Source organism: Thunnus albacares, chromosome 8 (genome assembly GCF_914725855.1).
Source record: "Thunnus albacares chromosome 8, fThuAlb1.1, whole genome shotgun sequence".
NCBI lineage: Eukaryota > Metazoa > Chordata > Actinopteri > Scombriformes > Scombridae > Thunnus > Thunnus albacares.
In genome coordinates this window covers 7,502,286-7,521,717 of record NC_058113.1, presented here as the reverse complement: position 1 = coordinate 7,521,717, position 19,432 = coordinate 7,502,286, and the positions used below count along the sequence as shown (strand labels likewise).

The window sequence follows — 19,432 nt, the reverse complement described above, 5'->3', positions numbered from 1 at the left end:
CTCTGTTTCCCTTTCAGCCTTCAAAAAGGAGTGTAATATGTTTTATTCATAATTTCTTGTCTGATTTACGAAATCCATCACTGGAGATTCTAAGTTCTGCATGGTTTGGGGGTGGCAGTGGAGAAAAGCCCTGGAAGGGGTGCATATGGCCTCTATCTGTGCCCGGCATGGCCTCATTCAATTCAAGGTGTTGAATCGCCTTCATTTCTCTAAAGTCAAATTCTCTAAAATCTTCCCAGATGTAGATTCTACCTGTGACAGATGCAGAAATGAATCCTTCTTGACTGGAAGACTCCTCATCTACCGAGTTGGACTCAGTGGCTGAGGGAGGTGATGCAGCATCTCAAAACTGACAAATTGAGATGCACAATATGTGGCTCCTCTGATGACTTAGAAATAATTTGGAAACTATTTATGGATTATGAATGTAACTGCAAATGGAGTAACTCACATTTATTACCTTGTGTCTATTTCTGTCGTTGTAGTCCATCATAATGAGATAAGCCTTGGACATTTACTTTATGCAACTGCCTGCTTGTTAATATGTTCGCGAATGTTTTTCTTTTTCTTCATTTTCTTTCTATGTTGTTGTGTGGCTGTTCTGCATGTCCCAAAAAAGCCAATTAAAATATGTTAAAGAAATTCTAGGCTGGGAGTCAAACTCTCTCAATGAAACTCTATTTTTCCAATGTCCCCACTAATGAACGTCGCTAATTGATTGAAAACGCTGGTGGGAGGGGATGAGCAAGCAGGGTGTTAGTGTGAGAGAGCAAAGGAGTTTGGACACAACAGCATCTGGATCCGGTCCAGACTGATGCAGGGGCCCACAGCTGAGAGCCCTGAGCATTGTACATAAAGGGGGGAATATAATACAGGGTACAGTGAAGGGAGCAGATACATAAAGGGACAGTCAGACCAGACCCTCTGAAGCTGCTCCCCTGCTGAGAGTGAAAACACTTTGTAGTTAATTACAATAATTCCTTTGGGTTGAATCATGGTGTGCATTTGTGGCCAATTATAATGAGAATGCACTTGTAATAAATTTGGGATTCAGTCTAAGCTGGCCAAAGGCTACCGGAAACCAGGGATCGTGTGGGAAAAATGTCAGAAACCTCAGGACAAACAACACTCGACCACAAGGAATAACACATAAAATGACGATCTTTATTACATTAACGTCAATTCAGAAAAGGGTCCCTGGTGTATGATCGGGTGGAAGCCCTGACCCTAACTAGCTAAAGGAGGCAGCAGACCTCCTCTCCTGACACAAGAACTTGCTAACTCCTGATCGTATCTAGCTCCGTCACCGGCAGCCCTAAACAGCAGCGAACGACACACTCCCTCCCCCAGATGAACACAGCCACACAGCACAACAGCACGCTCCCCAGACTTACACACAATGCCTGGATCTCCCCTTTCTTTTAGTCCCACAATCCCACCTGATATTCATTTGTTAATTACTTGTCGGTCCAATGGTGCTAAATTCAACAATTCACCTTAACATTCACATCACACATTGGGTGTGTATTCTTGGTGGATGCCCTCATGTGCACCACACTGGCCTTTTCTTCTTTTTGTCTCACACTATATGCAAGAGAATAAATTTAACCTGACATACCAAGAAAGTAAATGCATCACATCACATTCAACTGCAAAGCATCACGTCTTTTTTTCCAGATTATTCCTTGCATTCAAGCCAGCTTGAGTATGCAATTCCTGAAACCCCATGTGATAGGACTGAGGTCACCAACCCTGTTAAAAAATCTGATTTGATCATTTGTACCTGCATTCTTTCCAACACTATCCAAAGCTTGTGACCAGAAGTGAACATAAGATCAACCAGCAAATCAAAAATGTTTGCTCTGTAGTTTAGTTCTATCTTTGCCACCATGTGCACCTGACTCACACTCAACCTCAACATCCCTTTTGCCCTCAGTAATGGAAAATCCTCAGGATAACGCAGTGCTCAACAGGCGGTTGTTTTCTGAAGGAAGAGGCCAAATTTTTCAGAGATGGATTCAAAGCGCCCACTTAAATCCACTGGGGCCTAACAAACCAGCTAGAGAACCAGCTTAGACTTTTGTCCAACTTGTTACACAGTTCTGCCACTTTCTAATGAATGTAGGTACTCAGAGTGTAGTTGTTGTAAGTGTCAGGCAAAATATGTCAGTTTCTTGCTCAAACAAGCTACAAAAGGAGGACAAAATTTGCAGATGTGTGAGGTGCAACATGTGGTCTACTTTGCCTCCAAAATTGTCCATAAATAGTCTGTACAAAGGTCTGTGCAGGACCTGGTGAAAATCTTTGGTAACTTGACCACATGAATTTCTATCAGTGTTGGGAGTTAATGGATTACTCAGAAACAAGTATTACAATTTGAAATGTATACATTACAGTTACTCATCTCAGAAACACTCTATTACTTTGACAATTCAGGGGTCGACTTACCTGTAGTTTGATGAAGTGTTGATATGCATTCAGTTGATGGACTGCTGTGGTACACATTAGCTTGGCTTAGGGGCTGGAGGTATGGGGAGGTTAGCTTCTACCAAAAGAGGAGTAATGTGACTCCCAACAACTCCAAAGTTGTTGTATTTATATGCTGCGTGCTCTTAGCTAGCTTGCAAACGTTTGTAACTAGTAAACCTACGTACAGGAATTGGCTGACTTGTTCAGTGTTGGACGGTGTGAGAACAATGAAGCTTCACTGCGAGGACGAGACTTCTGTAGTCCTGTGTGCCTGCTAATGTTAAGCTAGCTGTTGATGGTCAGTTACAACCCTCAAAACAAAGACTGACTGCCTGTTAACCCATAATGTTTGCTATTTCTACATGTGTTATGTAGATTATGTAAGGTATTGAGGCTCTGGAGCTGTTAAAGGCACCTTTGACAAAAGTAATGTAACAAGTCATTTTTATTTAAGGAATTATTTTTCAGGTTAGTTACCCAACAATAATTGTCAGTATTTCATAATACAAATTAGAAATTTGTACCCTCAACTGAACAATTCTACCCTGAGAGTCTGCATTTGCAGGTTACGCAGGCTGTATGATTTAGTGTACTGGCACCTTTTTTTGATTCCAATTCAAGCACTGCTAACAGATAACAAAACAGAAAATGTGACATGCTAATGTTACCACAGTGTGACGCTTGGTTTATGCTCGACACAGCGTCCTCGGTGAGAGGGTACGTTAATGAGTTCTGAGGGATAATTTCATTTCATATACTGTGATTTTCTTCAGGAGCCCTCACATTTGAATGAATTTTCAGCATCTTTACATGACAGAGAACTTGTACACTGAAAGTCTCAAATGGTGTAACATCTGCTTTGATTATTCTTCACACTATTTGGCATTATTACTTTAAAAAACAATTATGACTTTATCTGATCACTTAATTCTAAAAATTATATCCTACTATTTTTCACCTTTTTACAATCAACTTTTTGTATGTGAAATGGTAATGAGAATACAGCTGTTTTGACAAGTCTATTTTTCTTGAAGGGAATATATTTCACGCAAATCCATGATTTGTGAGTATTTACCAAAGGCGTCAGTTGTCCCAAAGATGACACACAATGTACAGAATATATTAAAATGTGATTAATTTCAGTTTTATAAGATTTGGGTGAATGTATAACCCAGACAGTCTGAACACCATGAAGAGAAAAAGTAACGATATATACTGTATGCGTGTATTCTTCTATACGTATCTTTGAGTTAAAGTGTTTCTCCATTTCAGTGACAATGTATAAAACATAGCCTACAGTAAATGGCAGTGAAAGAAGAGATTGGATGTAGTGGTGAATCATAGGCAGATTCCTTAAAATTGTCACAATTGGATTCAGTTTGCTACATCAAGGTCACACCTATCTTTGCCACCTTTACATCTTGTAAAAATGAGATTTTAAGCATTAAATTGCCAGCGACTGTCATTGTAGAATTTTTTCTCCTTATTTGCCTGTTGCTTCTACATTGTTACAACACGACCAGGGGGAATTGTGAACAAAACAAAGCACAAACCCGGGGTGGAGCAGCTGAAATAAAGTCAACAGATTTAGATTTTAGATTTGTTATTAGTGTGGACCACATCATACATGGACACTTGAATGCCTCAAAAATGGCTGCAGTGGTTTTCTCCCCCATATTCTGTGAGCTTGACTGGTCAGCAGAGTAGAAGAAGTCTGTGAAATGACAGGATACCAAGCCTGCTGGAGTCCTCCACATCCAAATGCAAGACAGCTATTTTTTCATTCCAAAACTCAATGTATGAAAAATTATACAAGTTAGTTGCAACTAAGTAATTTGATTGGACAAGAGGCATTCCATGAGTGCTGATATAGAGCACAACAGCACTGGGGCTTTTAACTATACATGTATCACTCCGCTTTACAGGTGTTATAGAAGGCAGGGACACACATATCTTACACCAACCACAGCCTGAGAGCCACTGCCATACAGAAACTGTCTGATGCGGGACTGTAGGTGAGGGAGTTCATGGCAGTGAGTGGGCATATGTGAGATGCTTTATATAAACATACAGAGACTATAATGTGAATTGTGGTTTATAGTGAGTGGCAGAACATACAAAATATACCGTTAAATGTCTTGTAGGTCTGAAAGCTTGCGAAAAAGTCCATCCACGGAGAGAAGGAAACGATAGAGTAACGTACTGTCTGATCAAGCTGGTAATTCATCAGAATCACACGTCAACCAAAGCGACTGTCAACAGACTCTTATTTCACTGGTTGCACAATAAATGGAAACGTACAGATAAATGTACATGATACAAAGTAGCTGTTCAGTGGTAATGTGTAGACCTACACAAAGTAGCAAGCTAGTGTGCAGGAGAATGTTTATGTGTTGCTTGGCAACAGTCTAGTCGCAGAACTATTTGTGTTGACAGAGCCAAATAAATGATTAAACAAACAAACATTCATAATCTGTTGTGGCTTATTACTGTTAACTAATGAATAGCGATTGTAGAACTGTTGTATTAAAGCAATATCACACTCGAGGTTGTGCTGTTGTACTGAATATCAGCACGGCTGTGATTATCTTCACGAGGCCTACAACCGAATCAGAGCTGTGCTGTTATTCAGTAATAACACTCCCTCTTGTGTGACATTGCTTAACTAAACTAAACTGCAAAGTTAGTCAGGGGGTTACCCTAACTAATCCCATTCAAAAAGATACACATTCCTTGGAGCAAATTGGAATTTCAGTATTCATTTGTTTAAATTGTGTTTGAATAGCTGCTGAGGAATTTTCTTTTACAGACATGTTCTTGTATGATTTCTCTGTAAAGTCTTACTCTTCTTTCCCAGCCGGTCTCTTCAGTCTGCATACAAATAACACGACTTTACATTTTCAAATTGGGTGCAGTGCATAGGCCAAAATCCAATTTTGCATGCAGGTGATACACCAATCCTTCCCAGGGAAGTGACGTCAATATAATGCGACATTCCTTTAGTTTATAAGGTGAATTACTTGGAGGGGGAAGGCTGGGTGGATAGCTAAATAATTATTATTAATTAGTCAGCAAAAGTTTGCAAAAGCAGCAGGAGAGCACTGTTGGAGACCACCAACTGGACATCCTCAACGTCACGTCGGGCATTTTAACCAGAGATTTCTAGCGTCACTTCAGGACATTTTTACCGCCATGACCTTTTCCCAACTCTAACCAAGTGGTTTTTGTGCATAAACCTAACCAACGACATTAAGTGATACGCGAAAAGGTTAAAAATGCGGCGTTAAATTGGCGAATCACCTGCACGCAAAATTGAACTTTGGCGTACGCACTTGCAGCCAAATCACAGAGGATGACACTGAAACCTCTGGGGCATGCATTACATTTTCTAGAGTATTTTCAACAAGTTATTTCGAGTGCAAGAATCTATCATAGCCAAGGTAGATTTTATATAAGGAATAAGACTATTGGTGATTTTTGTAAAAATGAATAAAAGTCTAAGACATTTAAGATATGCAAGATCCAATAGTGAGGAAAAACAGATTTTCAACAGGACTGTGAAAATCCTAAAAGAAGCAAAACCTTTTCCTATAGAATTCCTATAGGATTTTTAGAAATTTATGAGAATCCTAAAGGATTCTATTGGAAAAGATGAAAATCCTTTGTCTTTTTGACTAGGGACGCAATTTAAAACATTAAAGTCGTGTTATTTGTGCGCAGATTGTGAGAACGGGTTGTCTTTTCTGACCTGCCTTTTTCAATGAACCTAAGAGTTATTTGGACAAGTTGCAGTAAATCTACGCTTAGTTTGTTATCAAAAGATTTCGTCTGTCTCTTTTGCCAAATCACCTTGAAGCTTCTGCAGGTTTAATAGACCATGCAAGTGTTGTATTTGATTTTAGTTAAAGTGTCCTCTAAAGTGTCCTCTTATGCTTCTTTATACTTCTACTCCGATAAATTTAGGAGATAAATATTGTACTTTTTAGTCCACTGCATTTAGCTATTTGACAGCAATGTTACTTTACAAATCAATATTTTACATATGAAATTTATGATGGGCTTATTAAATACTATCCATTTTTATAAATTAAACTACCCAACTATGAAATAGATAAAGTGAGCTCCAACTTGACAACAGTAAAATGCTATTTACACATTACTCAATCAACATTAATGATATAACAATATTATAACACTGTAAGGGTCAGTATTGTGCATCGAGTACTATTACTTTTGATGCTTTTATGTACAATTTGGCTACATGCGTAACAACAATGCAGGATTTTTATTTTTTTTTTACTCGTAACGGAGTATTTTTACACTGCCGTTTTTATTTAAGTAAATAACTGAAATCTTCCTCTACAACTGGCAGAAAGACATCTCAAGACATACCCACTTGGACATTAGAAAAGGGGAAAATACTGTATTCAACTTAACGAACGACAAAAGTAATCAGCATTCGCACTTCTCCAACTAAACGAATTTACTATTATTATTATTATTATTATCATTATTATTGTTGAAACAAGAAGAAAAGAGGCATATTCTCTATTCCTTCCACGCCTTATCGTGCGTGCGTTGACGTTTTTCTCGATGGTAACAGACCCGACAGTTCAGGCTGATTTTGTCAAAAAACACGCTCAATAAATGTAGTGATGAGTCACAATATAACAGCAAATAAAGACATAAATTAGTGATACACGTATGAGAGGCTTTAAGAAATACTGAGGTTCGGGAATCTAACAATTTGCATGGAACCCCTTTTAACGTTCTTGTTAATATTCATCTCACTAATAAAACACTTCAAAAACATGTTTTGGTATTTTAAATTTAATTTATTCAAAAACCAACCACTTATTGGACAGGAGTAAAATATTGTCTTCGTAGACAATATCACTTATAAACAAACGTATACAACACTTCTCCACTGAAATGTGAAATATCATACTTTACACTTCTTTACATAGGCTATAACTGCAATCAATACATTTTCTTTCTGTAGAAATCATTCCTTAAATAAAACTGGGCGCTGCTGGCTGCGTCTTTAAGAACAGCGTTCCTCGGCAAGAAAGTGCAAGTTTAAGTACAGTGTGTTCTTCAGTGAGGCGCGGGAAGTCAGGTTCATCATGAAATAATGGAAATAAGTTTGATTATAATAATCATTATGCAGCTGTCTTGTTGAAATGAAATGCCCACTGCTGTTTTTAAAGTGCAACTGGCAGTTTGGAGGGGAGAGTGTGAACATTGTGAATGCGTTGCCCATTTTTATTCACAATAAAAAACAAAACAAAATGAAAAGAATCATATTCTTTTGCAGTTCATAATTTCCCAAAATGTGTCCATATCGAGTCTGATGGAATGTAGTGCTCTTTTTTTTCTATTAGGCCTTTAGTTAAGTAGAGGGAGACACATAACAAAAGACAGTCCTGTTATCTTTTTTACACTGCAAAAAATATATACTCAAGAAGTCCTTTAGTCTCACATTCAGCCTTGACTGTTTTACTTTTTTTTTTTTCTTAAAACGACTGAAAATATCTGTGACTGAGGTTGGATCATTGTTCTTGTCTCGTTGCTTTTGTTTTAGAGTTTTATAGAGATGTCAGCGTTTTTGAAACACGGCAGGGAAAGACATTTTTTGCATTTATTTTTCTAAAAAAGAAAAAGAAAAAAAAGGGAATTGTCTGCAACACTACTGCTGATTGAAACTCGGTTAAGAAACCTGCGTCCTTGAGCAAGACACTGAACATTTAATCACTGGTACAGACATATTTTATCTGTGTGTCTAAACCTGATCTTAAAATATGTTGCCGAATCAAGATGAAAAAAAACGAACAAAAGCTTTAATCGGAGCCCACTCTAAGTCAAAAAAGAAATATTTCTGTATGGAATCCAAAGCTCAAACGCCCAATGTCAAAAAAAATGTTCAAATGCAAGACTCAGTACAAGACTAAAGGACATGTTTTGTTGTGTAGCTACACCATTTTAACACAGTGAGCAGTCTCTCGATGGGCATCATCTCAGTCATTATTTTTGCTCGACTCTTGGTCGCTCTGGTCGTCGGTGAAGCAGACGTCTACGTCGCTGTCATTGTCACTCTTTTGCTCCGCGTCCTCAAACAGGCCTCCCGGTTTGTCCTCTATTTTCTTCACGGTCTGCCCGGGGTGTCTGGACTTGACATGCCTCTCCAGGTCCCGCCTTCGCACCAGCACCTTGCCGCAGAAGTCGCACCTGTAGGGGGTGTTTCCCTCGGCGTGGAGCCGGATGTGTTTGTTCAGGTTGCTGGGGTCTCCGAAGGGCCTGAAGCACACCTTGCACTTGAGCGGCTTGTAACCCGTGTGAGTCCTCATGTGGATTTTCAGGCCGTATTTCCTGGAGTATAGCTTGCCGCAGTACAGACACAGGTGTCCCTTTTTCGGTTTCCCAGACCCGGTGTTGCTGGCGCTCCCGGCGGGCATGGAGTCCAGCCGCGTCCGGTTCTTCTCCGCTGCGATTTCAGACAGCTGTTGCGTGTGCATGGCTATCTCCCGGTCGATGTTGGTGATTGAGCCCAGGTCTTGACTCAGTGAGGGCGCACCAAAGTAGGACATGGACTCTGGGTACTTGAGTAGGTTGCTGAAGTGGAATTTCAGCGGATAGTAAGGTGAGCTGTACAGAAGCTCCCCGTTATAAACAGTGAAGGGCATCAGTGGGATGTTACAGTCTCCACCATAAGTTTTGACACCATCGAAGTGAGGGAGAGAGAACCTTTCAAAATGGAGTCCGGGGGGCATCTGGGGGTAACGGGACGGGGACAGGCCTGAATGCATCCGACTCTCCACGTGCTTAAAAGCCGAGGTCTCCTCCATGTGAGGCAGCAACGGGAAACCTCGGATAGCGTTTGTGCACGGCACCATTGGAGATGTGGAGTCCATAATTGCAGGTGCGCACTTGGGTGGGTGGCTCCCTCCTCCGTTCAGGGTCTCACCCACATTGCGGATTGGTTTCATGTTCCCAATGAGTTTGCTGAATCCTAGGCCGCTCAGCTTCCCGTTGGCGTCCTCTCTGGACGCCTCGGCGCCCGGGACTTTGGAGACGCCGGTCGGTTTGAAAGCAGAGCGCACGCCCGGGTGGAAGCCCATGCTGCTCAGCACCGAGGATGTGGCGCCGAGGCCGAGGAGATGTCCCTGGTTTCTGGCTGACGTAACGCTCATGTCGAGCGCCCTGTCCTGCTCCTCAGAACTGCTTTTCTTTGCCAGCCCCGCTTTGTTTAAAAATGGCGAGGAGGACACTGTCCGCCTACCAGAGTCTGAGATGGAGGAGTTATTGTGACCGCTCCTCGGAGAGGTGGTGGTGTTAGGGATGTCTCCAGACTTTGGTGACCTGCTGAAGGTCTCTGTTCCTCTGGCCTGTTCGCTGCTCACAACCCCCCGCCCGTTGCTCAGGGCGCAGTGGAAGTGGATGTGGGCCTTGAGTGTGTTCGGGTATTTGAATATTCTCCAGCAGTACCAGCAAATGTAACGCTCCTCACCTGCAGACACAAGAGCAGACATAACATTAATGATGAGATGGATGCGGATCATTGGGTGAAACAACACAGCGTGAAGTCAGATAATACTGATGACGTTCAAATTCACAATTTATTCCCGTGCGTAAAATGCTAATAACAGGTTTGGCAACCTGTAGAGAAAATACCTGTGAGCGCCTGCACAGACAAATGAACCCTTCTCCCCCAACGCCACCATCAACACACATTACAAATGCACAGAGACAGATTAGAGTGTGTGGTGAAATACATAATTTTGGAGCGCAGAGGCGTAAAAATTCGATTGTCACATTAAATTATCACTGTACAGGCTCGATATTCCCTTGAAAATGTCCCTTTAAAGAGCAACATTTCCATCACTCGCTGCTGCATTTTACCTGAAATTTGGATTTAGGCCTAATGGATGTAATCCGGTTTCTAAGATCCGGTGCCAAATGGTAATAGACACAGCGAGCCATCTTAATGACCCCCAGTCGAGCACTCAGAGGTTAATATAGATGTAATGATTTTGTAATCCTCATACAGGCCATTGTATATGATGGCCATCAAAAGAGCAAACGCCCTGCCCAATCTGGCGCTCAGAAACTGATGCATTGAATGCGGGACTTTCCCTCTCTGTGCTCTTTCCCGTGGAAGTGACAGCAGCTGTTGCTTGAAATCGCAAGTCTCCAGAAACAATGGCGCCGGCCCATCTGTTGACGCCTAATAATGGGAGTGAGCGTATGTCCAGGAGTGCACACGGTGTGTTGGGCCGGAGAATCAGGGCAATATACACCCCACATAAAAGTTAGCATTCATTAGGCCACAATACCTTAACGCACCCACCTAATTTGCCGTGAAGCACTTGTTTTTGAATTTATTTGCTTTTGAATACATGAATATTAATGACGGGATGACATTTGTTAACCTCTGTCTCTCAGCTGAATCACAAGCCTCTTCTTCTTCTATGGCCGCCGAGACGCGACAATCCCTGCTTTAATTGCGTTTTTTTTATCCTGTGTTTCAAGCACAGCGTAATTATGTTTTGGGGTTTTTTTTCCGACGCAAGTTTGATATAGTTTCAAGCTTTGCCTTTTTGCTTTTACATGTAGTCTATTCAATGAGTTAGAGGCCTTCCCAGCAGGAAATATAAGTAGCTATCCTATAATAATTATTATTATTATTATAATTATAATCCCAAAAACACCGTCTATTGAAGGTATTTTCCTGCGAAGTAATCTAATCTAATCTTTTCTTTTTTAAAACGGATTATTGTCTAGTGAGCTGGTGTTCTGACAAGATTATACGGATTTAGATTAATCCCCAAGCGCAAACACCAAATCCTCATTACAGGCCAAACAAACACAAACTGATGAGATGACAAAACTCATCCAAAAAAAAAAAAAAAAATCTGAAAAAGAAGAATGAGAGAAAATGGCGCAGGTATGTTCATGTTAAATAATATAGAGATTAGTGTCTAAATTGCACGTATTTTAGGTTCTGTGCCGTCAGTCTAATTCATCTGTAATGAGATTTATTTTTCCTGGGACCTTTACATGCAAACATGGTATAGCTAATTGTTTCGTTTTTGTTTTTTTTGTTTTTGTTTGTTTGTTTTTTCACAAGAGCACTGTTGTTAGGTAATTTATCTGAGGTGTCTTCAGTAGCAAATAATCAACCAAATACTTAGAGATGCAAAATAAACACTACCAATTATCATTGTCGCCTTTTTTCTCAAAATAAAGTGAGGGTTAATATACATGTTGTTTGTTATTTAATGTTAATACCGTGTGTTATTTGTTATTTGTTTATCTTATCTAGATTAAATCAATTCACAAATGAGTAAAGATAAATAAATTAATAAATAAATAGGCTGCCTGAGGAAAAAAACAACATGCAATTGATTTCCATCTCTCAGCGATAAAGGAGTGACATCACGGGTATTGGCAGCCATTTAAGCGTGCAGTGATGGACCCTTCAACATGTCGATGACTGTCAGGCCTATCTGTGCTTTATAGACAGGGCTGGAGCTGGGGGGCATGCCCTCAGTTTTCCACTGTTGTTGCCTGACACCAATCTTTACCAAATAACTAAACTGTTGCTTAAAAACTCATTTAAAATCTGAAAACGTTTTTTTTAATAGCTAAAAGCCGATATTAATGTTCCCCCTCACAGATAATGTGATGTTAGGAATGATTTTATCATTTTTATTAAGAAAAGAAAAAAAAAGAATTTCAAAGCTCATGTGATGATTGTCGTAATTTGCCCACCATTCCCACTGATGGTCCCCGGATCAAACAATCTACAATCTGAATTACCTTTCTCGTCGTGCGTGGGAGTGGCTGTGGTGGGGATGTCGTACCACTGGGCCAGAGCGTTAGAGTACCAAACACTGAGCTCCTCTCCTGCAGGGATTTCTCTTAGCACGCGGTAGAAAATCTTTAAAATATGAAAAAAAAGAAAAGGGGAGAAGAGAATCCAAAGTTAAACAAGGTGTCCACCTGTAGGGGAAGTGACTTTCAGAAACTCCAGTAGGCCTAAAGGTGTGAGCGGATGAATATTCACCTGTCCTCCAGGTAAATCCGACACAGCCTCAAGGTTTTGCTCTTGACTGTTCCTGGCGGCGCGGATGAATCCGATCCAGTCTGGCACGGGACAGCCCGATTCATCCACAAACTCTCCGCGTACTAAACGGATCTAAGAAGGAAAGAAGACGGTCAGAATAAGCATGAGCATAAATGAGATGGGAAATATGAACACTAAAGACCCTCCAACATGCAGGTAAATAAACACATGATCACAGTAATATATAGGCTACAAACACATTTGGCTTATTTCAAAGAGTGCAACCGTTGCAAATTTTTATTTCCTAAATGTATTTGTTAACCCTCCTATTTATTATTTATTTATCATCATGGATCTATTTGTTTATCGATATTTTTATTTAACGAATATTACCACCAGTATTGTCGTCCATCACTGGCTGCTGTAGTACCTGGAGGTGTGACCAAAACGCTCTTAATGCGTCTTTATCCGCTCTGCTGATAATTTACTAAAGAGAATGACACACAGGCCTAATTGAGTTGATATGGGAAACGAATTTGAGGAGTGTCAGAGCGTTTCTAAACTGTTCAAGGACATTAAAGATCGAAGCGTGACATTTGACACAGAGATTGCACCTGATGATCGCCGGCGGCCCGGGGCCACGCATTTAGACGCATCAATCACAACCGCTGACAGCTGCAACAATAACAGGGTGCGGCTGTAAATGCGCTTATGGCAGCAAATTGTTTACTATTGTTGATGTAAAAAGTCTGATTTTGCAAGTTGATTTATTTATTTATTTATTTCCATTTTTTTTTTTTTTTTTTTGAAAATTTTTAATGGTTTAATAGTTTTTAATTATTTTCTCCCTTAGACTTTTAAAATATTACACACTATATAATATAAACACTACGCTGCTGTTAATCTGAACAACCAGGTCCAATAACATGAATGCAGTTAGTCTGATTTTTTTTTTTTCTTTTATCACTGTTGTTATTATGTATATTTTTTTCTTGGCCCCAGGCTGCGGCCCCGACCTCCGTGGCATCTTTCTGCGGCCGGATTACATTGAAATTAAACGGCTCATCGGAATAACAGGCCCGCCAGGCAGTGAAATGTGAGGCGGCTGAGGGCTGAAATCCCGCACAGCACACCCGGTCGCCCATTAGGCCGGTTAAGTAGAAGCACAGACTGACAAGTCGGCCACTAATAGAGCTCAATTATTTCCAACTTGACAGGCCAAACCAATTAATAACCGAAGGCCCGATGGAGTTTGACAGCGCAGCTTTAAAATCCAAACCCAGTTCGTTCGTTTTTAATAACAGACCGGTTTAAATGTAAGAGATTACAAAAGCAGTGTGTGTGCAGATATTTATGATTGTTTTATTAATGTATTAGTGTTATACATTTTTCACGCAAAACAAATAGTAACAGACTTCAACATTGTTTGGAATTTCTTTACTATTAAAGCAGTTTTTAAATGACATTAGTAATAAATAAAAGTTGATGTGATTCTGTAGAGCTGCAGCACTTATTCAAAGCTCTCCAGTGCACCTGATTAACCTGCATCACTTCAAATACCTCAGAATGTGACGGATTATAAAATAAGACATAAAAACTAAACCCATCACTTCTTTAAACATATATTTTTTTAAAAGTCTTTTAAACTTACCTTTTTCTTGGGTCCAACTTCTTTGCGGTCCGACACGTACTTCCCCAGTTTAAAGATGCCCGGTACCGGTCCTATCTGGAGCCCGGCCGGGATGCTGCAGTCCGCAAACACACTGACGGTAGTGGGCGCCCGGGTGGCTTGCATGGCGTGGGGTGAGATCAGAACCATGAAGGCTGATGGAGACCGATTGGGAGAGTGCAGGGAATGAGGAAGAGGAGGAGGAGAGGATGAGGACCGGCCGATATCCGCCCTCAAAGTGACGCGGTGCCGTTATGCTCTCCGGCTTTTCTAGTGATGGTGCGGGCAAGGTAGCCCCCCTCCACAGCCCCCACCCCCCCCCCCCCCCCCCCCCACCCCCCCCCCCCCCCCCCCCCCAGCTACCCCCCCGACCTCTCCAGCTCAGGATGCAAGTGTGTGTGTGTGTGTGTGTGTGTGTGTGAATGGGAAGGGGGGGGCGTGCAGAGAGGTGATGCGGTGCTATAAGGTAGTTCAGATGGGGAAGCAGAGAGAGGAGGGGGGGGGGGGGGAGCGGTCCTGAGTTTGCAGCAGCAGCAGCAGCGCTCCGGCTTAAGTGCGTTTGTGTGTGTGTGTGTTTGTGTGTGTATGTGTGTGTGTGTGAGTGAGTGAGTGTGAGAGAGTTGGGCTCTCCCAGCAGCTGTGAGGAGAGGGAAAACGGGCCGGCCTGGTCACATGGAGACTTTCCCTCACCCCGCCGCATAATGAATTGCTCCAAAACGGTCAAGAGACACAAAGGGCCAGGCGACCTTCCCATCCCCAAAATCCAATTTGTCAAGGGCAGAGAAAAGAGGGTGCAGAATCAAAGGTCCAGAGCGACCATTAATCCTCAGCATGTGGCTTTATCCTCCAGACAGTTCCGATATTTTAACTGACAAATCCACTGTATAATTTATCCATAAATCCTCACCCTTTTCCATTCTTCCCTTTCAAGCCAGGTTTTGGAAATCAGTGGCTACTTTAAATCTACTTGGCTGGCATTCTTTGCGTTTTTATATACTTCAAAGCGCTTTATTCTCCTCCTCCTTTGTGCCCGTAGTTTAACAAAAGGAGCAGGGAAGTTTAGAGGACTTGTTAACTTCTATTGACTCTCGGCGTGTGCCGGGTTGAGATCAGGCAGGTACTGAAAAGGGAGAACCACCAGCAGGAAGAGAGAGGGGGAATAAAACTTGAATATAACCATCACCATCTTCCCAACGCACACACACTTGTGGTTTTCTTGTCTTGTCTTCTTCATTCAGCACAGGTTGATTCTGATATATTATTGTTAAAGGCATAGAAAAAAAAATAATTGTACAAATCATTTATCATATTCGGCAATTCATAATTTTACATTCTATGGTGAATTATGTAACCTATTTTAATAAATAAATAAATATATGTATTTATTATAAAGGCCCCTTATTAAAAAAATGAGTAATGCTATAAAAATCGGGCAGTTCATAATATCACATACAGCAAGAGTCCTAAAGGAATGTTTTGAACATAGATTATTAATATAAAGAGGATGAAAATAATCGGGATTATTAGGAGAATTAAATTGTTCTATATTTCGTTCAATATGGTTTCTGTTAATCCAGGATTAAATCTCACAGACACCCCGAAGTCATTACAGAAACATCATAGAAATGATTGTGATTAAATGATTGATTTTACAATGAAAAAAAATACAAAATGTGCAACGTTGATGTCCTGTGAAAACCGTGTATCTCTACGTTGACATTTTTCAGATCGTCGTGTGCAACTAATGCAAGAAGGAGGAAGATTTCCTGAGTCCATAATGAATTAGTGAATCTTTCAGTTTTTTCTCACAAAAAATAAATAAATAAAACTAGAAATAAAAAAAAAATCATCTCCAAATTTTAGAGATTCGTGGTTTTCACTAGACAGCAACGATAAGCAAAAATATTAACATGTTTTAAAGCCTTGTGGGAAAAGCTTTCATGCGTAGATTTCTAAAGCCATCAGCCCAACTGTAACCACATCCAGATGATCAGAAACGTCACATTTTACAGTTTATCATCACTTCGGACCACATGACACTGGTGACAATAAGACCCGAAAAGGCACAGAGGTTTTAATGACATGAATGTCAAGAGATAAAGTCTTACTGTGATTGGAGGTCAGAGGAGCAGAGGGAGGCTCCAACATGTGGCTCAGTGGCAGCAGGTTTTTAAAAAAAACTGAGTTGGATCCCTTTGATGATGCGATGATGAGTCTGGACACAGAAGAAGAACAAGAACCTGTGGGCGATCAATTCAGACCATGAACATGTTGACCTTTGACCTGTCCACCGGGGACTCTGTCTCTGCCTAAACCAAGCTCAGAATCATAACAAGTAGAACAGGACCTGTGGTGTGATGACCCTCCTATAGGTTTATTAATAACATTTTATATAAAATATCTATAAATGAGAAGTTTAACTGCATGCAATATTTGATATATTTAGAATATTATAATGAGATCATGACTAAAATGAGGAATAATTTAGCAAAAAAAACAGCAATTAAACAAAAACTTTACTTCAAATAAATTTCAATTTAGTTCATCTGGGCTTAATTTCCTTTTTTTGAAACTGTTCAGGTAAAATAATAAACAATACACAGTAATCTCTCTCTCTCTCTCTCTCTCTCTCTCTCTCTCTCTCTCTCTCTCTCTCTCTCTCTCTCTGTCTCTCCCTCTCCTCCCTGCACTCCTCCACACTCAAAGAGCTTGAACGACACGCGAACAATCTCATCAATAGGCGCAATGTTTGCGCCTGGCTGTGCGGAGGGGTTATTTATTAACGCCTCGCCATTTGCGGCTGGTTCCCATCCACCCCGTGCGCTGCTTTAAAGTCCCGCACTTCTCCACAGTGAAATTAATTATTCTCCGAGGAGGAGGAGGAGAAGGAGAAGGAGGAGGAGGAGGAGGAGGGGGGGCGGAGACGAAGACGTTTCCTTTCTGTTAGCGGAGCCGCTTATAGTAAAAGTCGCTGGGGTGAATCCCCGCTGCACTGTGCGCACTGAAGCCCTGAAGAGCAGTCAAAAGGCTCAGTGACAGAGTGAAAGCAGTGTTGGAAGCAAATGGGATGGAAAATTAAATGAAATTAAATGGTTTGACCGGCGGTATTGTCCCTCTTCTTTTTGTAAGAAAAAGACACATTAATTACATGGTCGGATCTTTATTCTGGGACAATATTGCGGAGTCAATCAACAGCATTCCGCAAGTGCGATTCTCTTAAATGAACTCCGCATCTCTTTAATGAACTTAAATAACGACCTGAGAAGAATCGGAGGTTTGAGAGGAGGGAGACGTTTTTTATGGGCGGCTCTGCCCGGCTCTTGCCAGCCCTTTTGGATTTTAACTGTCTAAACGGTGGGGCTCTGATTTAACTGGTTGGCCATTAATGAGCCATGAATATAGAGGAACAACCTGTCTGCAAAGCAACGCGGTAAATACAGAGAGCAATGCCCCACCAGGGATCTCCATTCATGCGCCCTGACTATACTTCAGGGGTGCCAAGGGTTCACCACCACCTCTCCTGGACTGGTTTCAATGGCCTACCATTTAAGACCCCTCTGAGCTCAGAAGAAAACACATTTTTTATGTCGACCCATAAAACTTTGTTTGGGTCTATTCAAAAGATCCCAATCATTGTCCCACTTAGCAATGTGGCCTATTTCTCAAAGATTCCCACGTTTTAGAAGTGACTTTGCGCTTGTGTTTGTCGAAATAAATTATTTCTCCGCATGTAAGCCCGCGTCTTCTGCACCTCTCACATACATTTGGTCACACTTCTTTCATTAAAAAAAAAAAAAAAAAGAAAGAAAGAAAACTTCAATCCTCATGCTTATAGTTTTCTGGACAGCCTGAACTTAATCCAGCAAAAGAACCAGAAGGTATTATTATTCCTTTCAGATCTGAGCCCGCTCTCAAACAAAGAGAAAAGCTTTAGACAGGCATGTTTATCTTGTTCTTCGCCTTTCTTTCCTCTGTTTATACCAACCCGGCCACACTGAAGGTGTTTTTCTGTCTGAGAAACCTGGGGAAAGATGCAAGCTGCACCAAGGGCAGACCAGCTGCCTTGATGCGGGTGGGACATTAGCGACGCGTTTGAATAGTAATTATGCTTGTATGGGACTCCCACCAGATGACATGATTGGGATTTTAACCCAGACTAATATTCAAAATCGCATTAGAGAGGAGCCGAATAAACGGCACCTGATTGAACGCAGTTCATGCGTGATCTCTTTCAGAGTGCCTTCTCTTCTCCCTCAGAAGTGGGCTGCACCGTTTTTGTATTCAAAGTCTCTACAAAGTTTTTGCGCCGGGGCTTTTTTCAGCCACATTTCCCTGACTTAAACTCACTTTGTCTCGCATGAGGAGACGCGGATAAAGGCGTGTGAAGTTGCTTGAATTGATATGTTTCGGTGTACCTTATAAATTCATACCTTTTCTCACCCGACCGCCTCAGAAAGAAAGTGTCACTCAGGCCGATTCTCTCTGCTGTCCAACGCATTTAGCAGGAGATCTATTTGAGAAGTTCATTCCTAGGCAAATGTATGCAGGCAGGGCTCTGGATGAATAGAGCAGCGTGTCAGCCGACCCTAATTGGGATTTAGCCACCCAAAGCATATGCACAAAGTGACAGAAAATCACAGGTTTCAAAGAAAGTCACAACTTTTGCCCTTCTTGGTGAATACATGGAGCTCTTTCCTTCATCTTAGAGTAAAACAGCATTTTTCTTATAGGATGAAGGTTAGTGACCCAGTCTGCAAAGCGACATGTTTCTGCAAACTAAAAGTGTGAGCAAAACAACTACAGGCAAAGAGCATGTTTGAGGATGTGTAACCTTGACTGGGCCTATATGCTTGAATGAGACGAGATGTTTCAGTCGAAGTCACAGTTGTTTGGCTGCGTGAACAAATATCTGAATCATTTCATAGCTTTTCTTCTTTTCTTTTTTCTTCTTTCAAACAGTAAAAACGAATATTTTTAAACAGATGTTTGGCATGTGATTCGACCATTTTATACTTAAGAAATATTTAGTAATAATAGTAGTAATAATAGCAATAATAATATAAGTAATTTACAACAATAATTCCATCAGCCTATGTTTATTCTTATTTTAAAAAATCTCAAATTTAGTTTTATAGAAATGCTGTTGGCTTATATATATATATATATATATATATATATATATGTGTGTGTGTGTGTGTGTGTGTGTGTGTGTGTGTGTGTGTGTGTGT

At 40.9% G+C, this 19,432-nt stretch overlaps 1 protein-coding gene across 1 annotated transcript; it reads right to left on the bottom strand.

The window, feature by feature from the left end:
- Nucleotides 1-7,325: 7,325 nt before the first annotated feature.
- prdm13 (PR domain containing 13) lies at nucleotides 7,326-14,428 on the bottom strand. Its single transcript, XM_044359409.1, has 4 exons — nucleotides 14,187-14,428; nucleotides 12,536-12,667; nucleotides 12,289-12,409; nucleotides 7,326-9,976 (listed from the first exon to the last, which is right to left on the bottom strand). Exons 1-4 carry the CDS (start codon nucleotides 14,352-14,354, stop codon nucleotides 8,487-8,489), a joined length of 1,911 nt encoding a protein of 636 aa, XP_044215344.1. The 5' UTR covers nucleotides 14,355-14,428; the 3' UTR covers nucleotides 7,326-8,486.
- Nucleotides 14,429-19,432: the final 5,004 nt, after the last annotated feature.